The following is a 13,703-nucleotide window of genomic DNA, read 5'->3' on the forward strand; positions in this document are numbered from 1 at the left end:
AGCTGGGCCCCGACGCTGAGTCTGATGCTCTTTGAAGTAGGAGGCTTCTGAGGAACACGTGGGTGACGGGCACTGCCTTCTCCCCACCGTGTTGGCCCCTCTGAGCCCACGCCCCTGGGGCTCCCCCAGCTCTGCTGGCATCAGGATCAGAGATCCCGTTGTCAGTCGTCCCCTTCCCCCCCCGCCCCCCCCGCCTCCCAGCTGAGCAGGACCTGGCTCTGGGCCTGAGCTCGGAGGCGGAGAGAACGGCCCCTGCACGGAGCCCCGGCAGCACGGGGCTCAGAACTGCCTGGCTCCCCGCGCTTCTCCTCCTGAGCTGGTGGGGGACCACAGGGTCTGCAGGCAGGAGACCCTCTCCCGGGCTACACTGTCCCCCGCAGCTGTGTAGTGTAACCTGTGAGCACGAGGCAGCAGGGGCCCCCCAAACATGGCCCGTCTCAGGCCACCCCAGCTGACCTTTCCTTCCTTGGCTCCCCCACAGACCCGTGACCCCCAGTGTGGAGAGCCAGATCCCCACCCCTTCCTGTGTGTTGGGGCCTCCGGGAGAATCCAGTTCAGAACCCTGGGCAGGAGCTGATTAGAGGGTCCGAGCCAGGCCAGTGGGAGCCCACGCGGGAGGTCGGGGAGGTCGTGGTGGTCTAGGCGCCCCTCCCAGAGTGGGGCCTGAAAGGCCCTGGGGGGAACCACAGTGGGACAGAAGGGTCCCCAGGACCGCCCGCCTCCAAATGCACACACAACTCGAGAAAGCCTGACACGTGGTCGGGGTGCAGGAGGACCCCAGAGAAGGAGAACCGACCCATCTAGTAGACGGGCTCCTCTGTGCCCTCCCGGGCCTGTGCCGGGCCTGCCCCACCCTCCTGGGTCAGCCTTGGTTCATAGAGGAAGACTTTGCTCCCTGAGACTGGAGGGAAGGAAAAAGGTGGCTGGAAGAGAGGCCCATTTGTAACCTGGGACACCCTCACAAGGCAGTGGGGACGGGGGGCCACTTGTGCCCGGTCGATGGAGCGTTGCAGGACGCCTGCCCTGTCAGTGTCTCCTGATGGCCCCGCGCCCACAGGCCAGAGACCGAGGCTGTGGTGCTACTCCCTGAATCTTGGCCCCAGCCCCCCACCCCCATAGTGTCACCAGCAGGGGCAGGGCAGGCCTGTCCCCATCACGGAAGTGGCTGGGGAGGTGCGAGGCAAGGGGTCCTCCCGTGGTGGCAGCGGTCCCACAGTGACCGTCCTTCCAGAGTGTCCCGTTTTCATCTGCATTCCTGGCCAGTCCTCAACGAAGGAACTGGAGACTGAAGTCCAGTCTGTGGCGCCAGTGGTCGGTGCCAGCCTCGCTTCAAGGGATCACGGAGGGAGAGGGGGTCCCCCTGCACATTCTGCTGGTGCTTCCAGTGCCTTGAAGTTGCAGGACCCCCTGGGCTCCCCGGGGTCCTCCTATAGGGGCAGGGTTGTGGGTTTTCACTTTCTGGTTCTGGCTGGGGTGTGACTGGCGACACTGCCTGTCTCGGGGGCAGGGCAGGGCCGGTGGCCAGAGCACGAGGCCCGCCAGGGGTCCAGGCGCCCTGCTTGTGGACAAGGGCTGATGGGCCTCCTGGCCTGAAGGACCCGAGCCTGTCCTTCTTCAAAGCAGAGGGCTCTCTGCCTGAAGTGAGCCTGTGGAAACCTTCCAGATCGAGGTCATGCCGTTTCTGCTCTGTGTCTCTTGCCCAGAGTCACGGGGCTGGAGGCTTCCTTCATGTAGTTGTGTTTTCTCTGTGTCGCTATTCCCGTGAGAAGTCAGCACGTTTCCTTTTGTTTTGTTGTTTATTTAGTGCATTTCCTGGATGTACTCAGTGCCTATGTTGCCCGGAGGCCGGTGAGGATTTAAGTGCTAAATGCACCTTTGATCACCCGTGTGCTGCGTTACTTAATATGGTGCGTGCAGACATTCATGCGTGGATGCAATTTGTGCCTGGACTCCAGGGCCCTCCAGGCTCCACCGCGGTCCTCCAGGGTCCCTCGGGGCCCTCCAGGGTGGCCGTGGCTCACCGGCTTGGGTGCACATCTGCCAGAGGCCTTCCACACGGGTTGACTTGTTTTTGTGCCCTTTGAAACATAGCCTGAAGAGCTCTAATTGGAGAGGGGACTATGTGCTGAAGCTTAAGCTTTCACCTCACTTCGTGGGGGGGCCTGTGTTTTGTCTGGAGCAGCAGCGCGGTGTGGTGCTTCCGAGGAGACCCCAGCGGTCAGTTCCCCATGGTTGTGCTAAGTTGGGGAGATGGGGTCTGTGTTCCAGAGAGCAGTCGTGTTAACAGCACTGACCCTGCTGCCCCCAGGCCTTCCCCAGGAGTGGGCCTGGCCTGTGGGGAGTCCCGGGGTGGCTGTGGTCCGCAGGGCTTTCTGGGGGTGAGGCTTCTCCTTTCCCTGAAACTTGGTCCCCAGAAGGGCCCTCACAGGCTGCGGTTGTGGACTCCTGCGTTCCTTCCAGATGGTCTTGGTGTTTTCGTGGGCTGTCCCCCCGCCAGCAGTACCAGCGGGAGGGGCGGGGGCCCCCAGGCCTGAGTGGGTTTAGGAAAAGAACACAGGTCCCACAGGGGGACCGTCCCTGGGGCTTGGGCAGGTGTGCAGAGCCCAGGGGCTCAGAGGTGCTGGCTTCCTCACGTGGTCCACACCAGGGTTTGGCCGGGTAGCGTACGTTGTTTACTTGGAATAGCCAGCATTTAAAGTTTAGGAGATTCACCTGTAAACGTGTGTTTCTAGCTTTTCTTGAGAGTCCAGTTAGCTCAGCGTTTGCCCCGGGCCCCCAGCTCCCCTGGCTGCTGCGCCCCTGTGTCTTGCCTGGCCCCTGGGCCTCATGGCTCTGAACAGCTCCTCTCGGGGGCCACGGAGTGTGGGCTCCCCCCACTGCCACGTCAGGGGCACCACCAGCCAAAGCGAGAGTGATTGAAAGAAGCTCTTTTCGTAGTTTCCAGAGTCCGTGCCTAACACAAGACCTAGATCCTTAACGCTGGACGTGCCAGCAGCCCCAGGAGAGGCAGTTGGACCCTTCAGGTGCCCCCCTCCATGGGACTGCCGGGGTCCACGTCCCCTCCCTCCCAGGCCCACACTAGAGCCCTGGCCATGTCCCCCTCCAGCCTCCCTCCTGTGCCCTTCCGTGGGGACAGTGGCACCTCGGGCCATCACTGGGCCTGCAGAGTACCCCAAGAGCCCTCAGGGAGTGGGACCTGGCTCCCGTCTCTTGTGTGGCCAGGCTTAGCCTCGGGGAAGCAGCCAGCACCCCATAGGGTCAGAGGGGCTTGGGCAGCAGGGGCCTGGACCTGGATTTGGAGGATACCACCGTGTCCTAGTGACAGTGGGAGCCATGGGGGGAGTTGCATCCACCCTGGGGGCAGATGCCTCTGACCCTTCCATTCCCTTCCCAGACCTGCCCAACCTGCTGGCCTCCCTCGGGAGTCAGTGTTGGCCAATCCCCAGCCCTGACCCTTCCCTGGGACTTAGGGCCTCTTGGCCGGTGCAGTGCCCCCCTGCGTGGCTCAGAGGGGCAGGGCTGGCCTGCTGCTTTTAGTGCCAGCTTCTCTGTGAGCCAGCGGGTGTGTCTCCTAGACCCCAGTGCACCCCACTTCGGATTTGTGACAACGTGGAAGGGCCTGGAGGGTGTAGTAGTGCTGGAATAAGTCAGACAGTGTGATTTCACTCACGTGGAATCTAAAACACAAGGAGGCAAACCAAAGATGCAGAGATCAGTGTGGTGGCTACCAGAGGGGAGGGACGGGGGAGGGACGGGGGAGGGCGGGGCAAGTTAGAGGCTCAGCCCCAGGGTGACAGATGGAAACTAAAGGTTTGGTTGTGAGCACACTGTTGCCTCCGCAGAAGTAGAAATTTACATAATGTTATGAGCCAGTGTTACTCCAGTGAAGAATACCTTGTTTTAAAAATCTGATTTTATTCCCTGTCAGCGGAAGTCTGGCTGATACTGGCGTTGGTGTTTCAGGCATGGTTGTGATTTTTAAAGCAAACACACACCCTTCGGGCAGCTGTGTGGTCAGAGCCCCTGCTGCCCTGTCCTCCAGGGTGTTCCAGCCTCCTGCCTCTCCCCCGCCCTCTCCCCCTCACTGTCTCCCTGCTTCTCCCCCCTCCCTCTCCCTCTCCTCACTGGCCCCTCCCTCCCCCTCCCTGTCCCCCTGCCTCTCCCTGCTCCCTCTCCCCCTCACTGCCCCCTGCCTCTCCCCCTCCCCCTCCCCTCCCTCTCCCCTCCCCTCCCCTCCCTCTCCCCTCCCTCTCCCCTCCCCTCCCCTCCCTCTCCCCTCCCCTCCCTCTCCCCTCCCCTCCCTCTCCCCTCCCCTCCCCTCCCTCTCCCCTCCCCTCCCTCTCCCCTCCCCTCCCCTCCCTCTCCCCTCCCCTCCCTCTCCCCTCCCCTCCCCTCCCTCTCCCCTCCCTCTCCCCTCCCCTCCCTCCCCTCTCCCTCCCCTCCCTCTCCCCTCCCCTCCCCTCCCTCTCCCCTCCCCTCCCTCTCCCCTCCCCTCCCCTCCCTCTCCCCTCCCCTCCCTCTCCCCTCCCCTCCCCTCCCCTCCCCTCCCCTCCCCCTCCCCTCCCCTCCCCCTCCCCTCCCCCTCCCCTCCCCCTCCCCCCTCCCCTCCCCCTCCCCCTCCCCTCCCCCTCCCCTCCCCCTCCCCCCCTCCCCTCCCCCTCCCCCCGCCCAGCTGCAGTGCAGTGTGGGTCGGGTCTGCGTGGAGCATCCATGCGAGGCGGCGGGTCGCCACTCCTCCCCAGGAGAGGAGCCCTGAGCCCCATACGGAGGCGCCTCCTGGGCAGGTGGGCTGTGCATCCCGTGTCAGGGCTGCCAGGAGTCACCCGGTGCAGCCCTGAAGCTCCACGGCAGGTAAATCCCAGATGGTTTACAGAGGAGGAGGAGCTGGGGAAAGCAGCTCTTTTGTTTGAGAAGATTCCGGAAGGAGCGGGAGTGGAGTGGGAACACAAAGGTGGTCAGGGATTGGCATTTGTGACGGCCTGCCTGCCTGCCGGGGCATGAGAGGGTCCCCGCTGGGCCTTGCTCTCCGGGATGGGGGCTGTGGACGCTGGATGTGCGGGGCCAGCGCCAGAGGCCTCCCTGGAAGTGCTGGAGCCGTGGCCGGGTCCCCAGGGCTTCCGGCCTGCATCACAGTGAACTCGCTGGGTCTGGTCTCCGGGGTGATCAGGAGACCTTGGACTCCGCTCTTGTTTGGTTTGTGGGGTAGGGGATCGCATCACAGGTCCCAGCGCCTCCTTCCTGCTCAGCCCCAGAGAGACTCTCCCAGGCACCTCCTGCCGCCCTTGGAGCCTGGGGGGGGCGGTCCTCGGCGGGTGCGTGCAGCACCTGCCCCACCCTGCAGGACTTCCCCCGGGATCCCGGGACGAGCGGCCCAGCGTGGGCCACGGGGTCCAGGGAGCCGCGGTGGCACCTGCTCCCGAAGCCCTGATGGTGGTGCCCTTGCTTCCAGGGAGCCGCGTCCCCGGAGGAGCAGAGGGTCCTGGAGAGGAAGCTGAAGAAGGAGAGGAAGAAAGAAGCCCGGAGGCGGCTGCAGGAAGCGGGCATCTCCGTGGCCCAGAGCCCAGCAGCCAGGCGCTCGGGGGCCGCGCTGGCCTTGGACTACCTGTGCAGGTGCGCGGCCCCGGAGGGATGCAGGCAGACCGACACGGGCTGGGGGCTCAGGGCCCCCGGGGGGGGCGGGTGGTCGCAGCCTCCGCGGCTGTGTCTGGGGCCAGGGGAGCCGCCTGCTCCCCGCCTGGGCGTCTGGCGCCCGGAAGCGCAGCTTCAGCCGTCGGGGTCAGCGGTGACAGGACAGTAGTTGCGGGCGCTTGGGCAAGGCTACCCCTCAGCCTCCACCTCAAATCAACCAAATGCAGGTGAAGAGCCTCACTCACCTGCCCCTCATAGTGTTGTGACAACCTGACAAAATAATGGCTTTGGAGCCACCATGGAAGACTCACGGGCCCTGTGCTGAGGATGGCATCGCACCGCCACTGTCAACCTTGTCACCCCACCTACATCACCACCCGCACCCACGTCACCACTGTCACCATTCACGTCACCACCACCACCAGTCACGTCACCCCCCCACCATCACCATCCACGTCACCACCCCATCGTCACTGCCGCCATCAGCATTGTTGCTGTCTCCACCATCACTCTCGTCACAGGTCACACACACCCCACATCTCCCTCCAGGAACCTGTGTTCTTTCGTGGAGTCCTCGAGATCCAGCCAAGGGTTGGGGTTGGTGGCTTGGAGCCGGTTCAAGAACAGAGTTCCTGGGGGCCCTGCAGAGGATTCTGGGAGGGCAGGGGGGCCTGAGGACGTGTGTGAACCCAGCGATAGGCTGGGAGGGGGCGTTTCAGAGCCCTGTCTTCCAAGAAGGAGGAGCTGCCCGGCCGCCCTGGCTCTGTATGAAGCGGAATCTTCCTGATTCCTGGACCGGGCTGAGCACCGATGAGTCAGCTGCACAGGCAGCCCAGGGTCCAGGCCTCCGCCTCCTCCGTGCCCCCGTCCCCCTCCCGCTCCCCCTGCTGTCTCTGAAGCCCGTGAGATTGTGGCAGAGCATTAGACGCTACCCCGCGTCTCTCCCAAGCCTGGGCCCCCACTGGGCCCGGGCAGGGCGCCCACCTGCTGGATGGACTGGGGCTTGCCATTCCCCCAGCCCCAGCCGGAGCCTGCTCTGGCGCAAAGGGGGCACAGGCCGTAACCGGGACGGGTGCCCTGGGGAGCCTCGGGCCTTGTGCTGGGCCTGCTTGAGCCCCCGGGAGCAGCCCTTCTTCGGCTCTGCTGGAATCTCCGCGCGCGCTGTCCCTTCCTCGTGGGGGCCTGCTCCCATTAAGCTCTGCCCGCCTCCCTGTAGGAAACACGCCTTCGATTCAGTGCCTCCCTCCCCGCCCAGGGAAGTCCGGGTGCCTTCCTCGCACTGCAGGGGCCACCATTGGCTGGCCGGTGGGGGCCACGTGGAGCCCAGCGGGAGGGGAGGCCCAGCCTGCGCACCGGCGGAGGGAGCTGCCCGGCAGCCTCCCCTGACCCTGGGCCTGACCCTGGGCTGTGTTCAGGGGGTGGGGGGTACGGGGATGGCCAGCAGGCCCCTCGTTGACACCTGGTCCCGTCCCGGCACCTTTCACCTGCAGCTTAGGTGATATTTTCCGTGGTGAGCACGGCCGTACAAGGCAGCCAAGAGAGGCACCTGCAGGCTCCGCTGTCACTCGGGGGACTGCTCTGAAGACGGTGGTCCTGGGGAGGGGACAGCGGACCCACTCAGCAGCTCAGACAGCCCTGCCCAGCGCTCCCCAGGGGACCAGAAGCTGTGGGGTGCTGTGGCTTCAGAGCAGCCGTCACATCTGGGTCCTGCACCGCAGGCAGCGCACGTACCTGCCTCTCACCCCTCTGGGTCGTAAGAACATCCTTCGGCCCTGACCTCACGGTGCTGAGAGCCGCGTCCTCATGGGAGCTGCTCGCGGTGCAGCACCCCCTTGAGAGGGTCGGGCTCGGCCCTCACCCCCGGGGCCCGCGCTCCCTCCCTGCTGACCTCTGACCTCTCACTTCCCCTGCTCACCAAAGTCACGCAGATGCTCCATCTGTGGGTCCCTGCCTTCTGGGGAGGTATTTTTGGGCGGGGCTGGGGGCCCCCGTGGTCACTCGGTCATCATTCACATGGTCCTGGTGTGTCTGGGAGCCTCCTCTGTCCGTTGTGGATTTCCGTGGGGCCGCACCACCCCCAGGCCTCCAGCCGGGTGCCCTTTGCTCCCCGTGGGCCCGGACAGCCCATCTGAAGCCAGTCCGATGCTCCAGACACCCGAGCCGCTTCTGGGGCCCGGCGGACCACAGGGTTGAGGTGACCCTGGTCAGAGCCCTGGGGTCAGGGAGGAGGGAGTGCTTCGGGCCGATGCCCAGCTCGTCTGCGTCACCAATGCAGCAGTGAGGGAGCCAGGCCTGAGGTGGTCCTTCCCTCCCAAACCCTCTGGCAGCTCAGGAGGGACCTTGAGACCCTGGGAAGAGCGAGGTCTTCCAGGGCAGATGAGTTGGCCAGGGCGCGATGCAGGTGGAACGACACAGTAGCTGAACTGGGGCCAGTGCGGGGGCATTCTTTATTATAAAGACTGCTTAACTGGAGCGAGAGCGAGAGCCCTGTGGAGATTGCAGAGGAGCAGATGTGAGGGGCCGGGCCGAGCCCAGGGAGCGTAGGGGCTCACGGGCAGCAGGGAGGTCACGGGAGCTGCGCCAGCACACTTGCGGGGAAGCGGTGCACTGCAGAACCACGGGGGGCCCCGTGGACGTGGACACCAGAGAGGGCTGCTTGCCCACGCTCGGAAGGAAGCTCCCTCCTCCCCACCGCGTGTGTCCAGCATCTTCTGTGTAACTTCGTTCCGTCTGGGAAGGAAGCATCTTGAAGGGCCCATCTCCACTTTCGCAGGCAGAGGATGAGCGGTGGGTTTGGAGCCAAGAGACAGTTACGTCATTACTGGCAGCAGGGAGCGGTCCCACTGGTGGCGGCAGCCCACACAGAGCGTGCCCTCCCAGTCGGGCCAGCAGAGGAGCCTGAGGAGATGGCCAGGGGCCGCTGACTCCCCAGCCTGGTGGCCCTTCCTCTCTCCCTTTCTTCCTCCCCTCCCTCGAGTCGCCCACCTCCCTCCCTTCCCCCTCCTCTTGGTGGGGCGCCCCTGCGGGTGCAGAAGACTGAGCTGGGCCCTGTCGTGGGCACACACATTGCCCCGGCCTTGCCACTAAGCGCTGGAGGCGGGACTCCAGGCACAGGCAGGGTGTTGGTCCCCCAGGAGCTGTGGCCAGGTCCGGCTCGTCGGTGGCTGCCACGCGAAGTGCCCATGGTCCCCGGGCAGATGTGGGGCGGGGCCTGGGTGGTCGTGCCATCACGTGACACGGCATGTGGGAAACTCCACAGGCGTGAAGCGTGTGCTTCTGCCTCAGCCCCGCCAGCCACGGGGCTGCTTGTCCTGAGAGAGTGAACCGGCTGGGCGATTAGGGAGGCCGACCCTCCTGCCGTCCTGCAGCCCCAGAGCCCGCACTCTGCCCACTCCACGCCGCCAGCGCCCGGGTCCCAGACACAGACCTCTGTCCGTCTCGGGGCCTCTGCCCCAGCGTTCGGGTCTCCCCTGGGCTCTAGCTCCCGACGTGGCCTGCTTCCTCCACCTCGGGCCCCTTCAGCCTGGGCTCCACGGGACCAGCCGCGCTTTGCCGCAGCGTCCTCATCATCTGGGGGCTCGGTGCGTCTGAGGCCCTTGGGTGGTGACGTGCAGGCTGGGCCAATGGGACCCCTGCGTGGCCCTTGGGGTCAGGGCTCCTGGATCCTCCCTGATGCCCAGCTCATGGCGTGAAGGCCACGCCTGCTCCAGTCGGCGGTCCTGCCGTCCTGCACGATAAACGTTTCTGGAAGAAGGACTGAGTTTGTGAAATTCAGAGTGTTCACGTTAGGGTCGTGGAACGATGGCCGTGCAGGGCTGAAAGAAAGTGTCCTTGTGCCCCCTGGTCCTGCCGTCCTGGCCGAGGGCCCCCGGCAGGCGTGCGGGGGCGACGGTCCTCCTGGTGCAGAACCCTGAGAGCCCCCTCCCGCCCTCGCGCTGGGAGGGTCCTCTGCAGATGTCCCGCCCCCCCAGCCAAGGAAAGGCCACCCAGGCCAGTGGGTGCAGGCCTTCCGGCTCCTCCTGTGCAGTACTTGAGACGTCGTGTCCTTGCCTCCCCAGCTGGGCCCAGCAGCACGAGAACTGGAGGTTTCAGAAGACGAGGCAGACCTGGCTGCTGCTGCATATGTACGACCGTGACCAGGTGGGTGCACACTCGGTGCGGGGGGGGGTGCCCTGTGGGAGCACCCGTCCAGCCCTTCGTTTTACAGAGATGAAACCCGGGCTCAGGGAGGGACCCGCTCAGTGTCAGGGAGCCAGAACCCCTGCCAGGTTTGCCCAGCGGCCGGACTCATCGTGGAGCTCCAGGCTCCCAGCTGCAGGAGAAGGCTGCGGTTCCAGGAGGGCCACCGTCCGCGTGCTTGGAAGTTCCACCCTCCCCTGTGGATCCTCGTGGGGTGTGGCTATCAGGCTGAGGCTGGGAGCTGCCGTCACCCCCAGACACTCCAGTGTGCGCCTGCTACACGTCAGGGCGTCCTACGGGACAACATCCCAGCCTGAGTCAGGGCTCCACGTCACGTCACTACTACACGTTCTTGGTGGCATCCTTGGGCGGGGGCCTGTCGAGAACCGCGCTCACCCGGTGTCTGGCACGTCCCTCATCTTACCCTCGTGACCCTGACGTGCTTGCAAGGGCAGTCGTGTGGCAGGGCGTGGCCGGCGTGGTTGGTTAGGTCCCCAGCCGGACTCGGGGAAATAAACGTATGTGTTCGTTCTCCTCGTAGCTGGTCCGTGGTGGCTTGGTGTCGATGTTGATCACGTGACGCAGGTGGTGGCTGTCGGGTTTGTTCCTACAGAGTTACTGATTCTTTCAGTAACAGGCACGTGTCTTTGGGGGCTGCCCGTCTCTCGTCACTCTCACTAGCCCGCTGTGGCCCTGTCTGGGGCTCTTCTGTTCCCTTCATCCCGTCTCCGATAAGGAGGAGCTTCGCCACCCCCGCTCCAGTGGACTGTGGCTTCCCGCTTCAGCGTGGACTGTGCTGTTTTATTCAGTGGCTTGTAATCCATTTATCTGGGGCCGCTGTCACCATCTGTGACGATTGTGTAGCTTTCATTATGATGGTTAAGTGGCTCCCCGGCGGGGAAGTTGAGGGCGGACTCGGCCCTGTGTGCACTTGATGGGGGGTGGGGGACCCTCCGTGGAGGAGGCACCTGTGAGCTGAGTTCTGAAGTCAGGCCATGGCTGTTGGGCGGGTGGGGGACAGCGGGGTGCAAAGCCTGGGCCGGGCCAAGCCAGCGATGCCGCAGGAATCGGAGCCCCAGGCTGGGGGATGCTGCCTGGGCCTCCTTCCCCAGGACCACCCCCCACTCCTGCACAGCCCCACGCCCACTCCCCACTGGGCCAGCTCAGGGCACCTGCCCCTCCTCCCTGTGGCCCTCAGGTTTTGAAGTCAGTGTGAGTCACTTGCTGCTTTCGAAGTGGACTTGCAGTCGCCCCTGTTTTTAGCCCCATCCTTTAACTCTCGCTTCCAGCAGCACCCACACAGCCAGTTGTGGAGTCCCGGGCTTGGGGGCGGGGATGGTCTGCAGCGCGATTGGCGTTTCTCAGCTTGAGCTTCACCTTCGTCAGATCTGCTGAGTCACCGTCATTCATCTCCAGCCCCAGAACGTTGTCACTCTTATCTTTCCTCTGCTCTCTCTGTTGTAAGAGATTTATCTGTTATTTTTTATTATTTTTTAAATAAATTTATTTATATTTTTTTATTTTTGGCTGCATTGGGTCTTTGTTGCTGCACACGGGCTTTCTCTAGTTGTGGCAAGCGGGGGCTACCGTTCGTTGCGGTGCGAGGGCTTCTCATTGCGGTGGCTTCTCTTGTTGTGGAGCACAGGCTCTAGGCACGTGGGCTTCAGTAGTTGTGGCACACGGGCTCAGGAGTTGTGGCTCATGGGCTCAGGAGTTGTGGCCCACGGGCTCTAGAGCGCAGGCTCAGTAGTTGTGGTGCATGGGCTTAGTTGCTCCACGGCATGTGGGATCTTCCCGGACCAGGGCTTGAACCCATGTCCCCTGCATTGGCAGGCGGATTCTTAACCACTGCGCCACCAGGGAAGCCTGATTTATCTCTTTAAAAATGTATCTGCTTACTGTTGATTTAGTGGCATTTCAGGAGGGCGTGAAAACTGACGTCTGCCAGCCTCTGGAACGCAAGCCGGAGTCTGTGGGGAGAAGAGCGGGGGCCAGCAGAGGACAGCGGGCTGGCCGCCCTTTCCACCTCCCCCAGCCCGTCGTCCTGGAGCAACTCCTCGGGGCCCGGCCTGAGGGTGCCGAGGGCTGGACGGTCCCCTCGCAGGCCCGGGGCCCGCAGTGTGGACATCCTGCATCTCCATGCGCCACCCGCCCAGCCCTGACGAGTGTTCTCTGCCCCGTCCAGGTCCCCGACGAGCACTTCTCCACCTTGCTGGCCTACCTGGAGGGGCTCAGGGGCCAGGCCCGCGAGCTGACGGTGCGGAAGGCAGAGGTGCTGATGCGGGAGCTGGACGAAGCGGGTGCAAGCGCCGACGCCCCACTGCCGGGGAGGACCCAGCGCGTCCGGCAGGTGCTGCAGCTGCTCTCCTAGCGGGCGGCGCGGGGGTGCGGGGGTGGGGTCCCTGGCCCTCCTGGCCCCTGACCCTTGCAGGGACCACTGCTCTCTCCTGATTCCTTGGCCAGAAATTGTTTATAGGGGATGACAGTTTTAATCCCTTCACAGCAGAACGCAGTCACTCTGAAATAAGCTGCCCTCCCAGTGGCCCTCAGGCCCCCAAGGAAGTTGCTTATTAAGGGAAATGCCCGTTTTTGTCCCAGGGGTGTCTTAGAGATCACCAGAGCTGGCCCTCCCCGCCCGCTGTGGTCCATCCGTGTGGGGGCTTGGGCCCCCCCATGGGTCTGGCGGCCCCTCGGTGCCGGCCGCCTGGCCACCTGCCTGCGTTCACCTAGGGGCCTGCGCTGTGGCTCACCCATGTCGCCTCCCTCCTCAGGCAGGCCACGGCTCCGCTGGCCACTTACAGGGAAAACCTGGGTGTATTTTCAATAAAAACCGGCCTCTGGAGGCTGTGGCTCTTGTCGCGTGACTCGTTCCCTGCCTGTGGGGCGTGGGCTCCGTGGCCTCCCGGGACGGCGTCCCGGCGAGCCCCTCGTGTAGTCTTCTGGCTGCAGGCTGACCCCTGCTCTTCAGGCCATGTTTCCAGGTGTCGGCAGGGGACACGCGCTGCCCTCCCGCACCTGCCCAGCCGGGAAGCACCTGCTCTGTCCCCCATCCCCGGAGGAGCGCGTGTGGCCAGGCCGTCTCCACAGACAGTCAGACGTGGTGGCGGGTGACTGTGCAGTTTTGAAACTCTCCACCGAGTCTGTGATGCTCTGCCCCTCGGGCGTGGTCAGCTTCCAGCCTGGGAGACGCATGGGCACCACGTGGCTTCGAGGCTCCCGTGATGGGGTGGGGGAGCCGCCCCAGGTGGCCCCGAGTGGCGCAGAGGGGCCCGAGCCCGGAGTCCTGCCCCGGTTGCAGGTTTGTGAGCCACGTAACCAGGGGGCAGTAGGAAAGCAGAGTCCCAGAGATTGCGTCACGTGGGCAGCTCTGTCGCGAACTCCATGCTGACGGCCCGTGAGTAACGGGGGCCCTTTATTCCAGAATGAGGTCCCGGGCCTTCCTGTGGCCACTCCTGGCTTGGCTGGGCCCCGACCGTGGCCCTCGGGGATCTCGCCTCAGAGCAGCATCCCCAGTTCAGTTCAGTTCAATTCAGTGTCTGAATGGCGGAGGTGGGGGTGGTGGCCCGAGGGGGGGTGACCCGAGCCCAGGAGGGCCACACGTCTCGAGGGCCCGGGCAGGTCCCTCGCTGACCACTTGGGGCCTTTCCCTCTTCTCACCTGTGACCCCGGACTCAGGGTCACGCCACCCCACGTGGCGAGTCTCGTCCACGCCGATGTCTCATCTGCTCCCCCCCATGAGGGGCTGCTGTGCTGCTCCCTGAGGGGCCTCTGGCCTGCCCCCGCCCGCTGGGCACACACGCACACACGTCCAGTTCTGGGTGGGAGCCACTGGCCAGGCACCTCCTTTGGCCTTGCAGACCTTGGAGACGGAGTGAGGAGGCCCAGCCCTCCTGGAG

At 64.5% G+C, this 13,703-nt stretch overlaps 1 protein-coding gene across 1 annotated transcript in view; it reads left to right on the forward strand.

The window, feature by feature from the left end:
* C16H7orf50 (chromosome 16 C7orf50 homolog) overlaps positions 1–12,650 on the forward strand; it is a 97,423-nt gene extending 84,773 nt beyond the window's left edge. The window contains exons 3-5 of the mRNA XM_033426767.2: positions 5,450–5,610; positions 9,687–9,768; positions 11,993–12,650. Coding sequence (XP_033282658.1) covers positions 5,450–5,610; positions 9,687–9,768; positions 11,993–12,178 — 429 coding nt within the window. The 3' untranslated portion in view covers positions 12,179–12,650. The remainder of the gene's footprint in view (positions 1–5,449; positions 5,611–9,686; positions 9,769–11,992) is intronic.
* Positions 12,651–13,703: the final 1,053 nt, after the last annotated feature.

This window comes from Orcinus orca, chromosome 16, assembly GCF_937001465.1.
Source record: "Orcinus orca chromosome 16, mOrcOrc1.1, whole genome shotgun sequence".
NCBI classification, from domain to species: Eukaryota; Metazoa; Chordata; class Mammalia; order Artiodactyla; family Delphinidae; genus Orcinus; species Orcinus orca.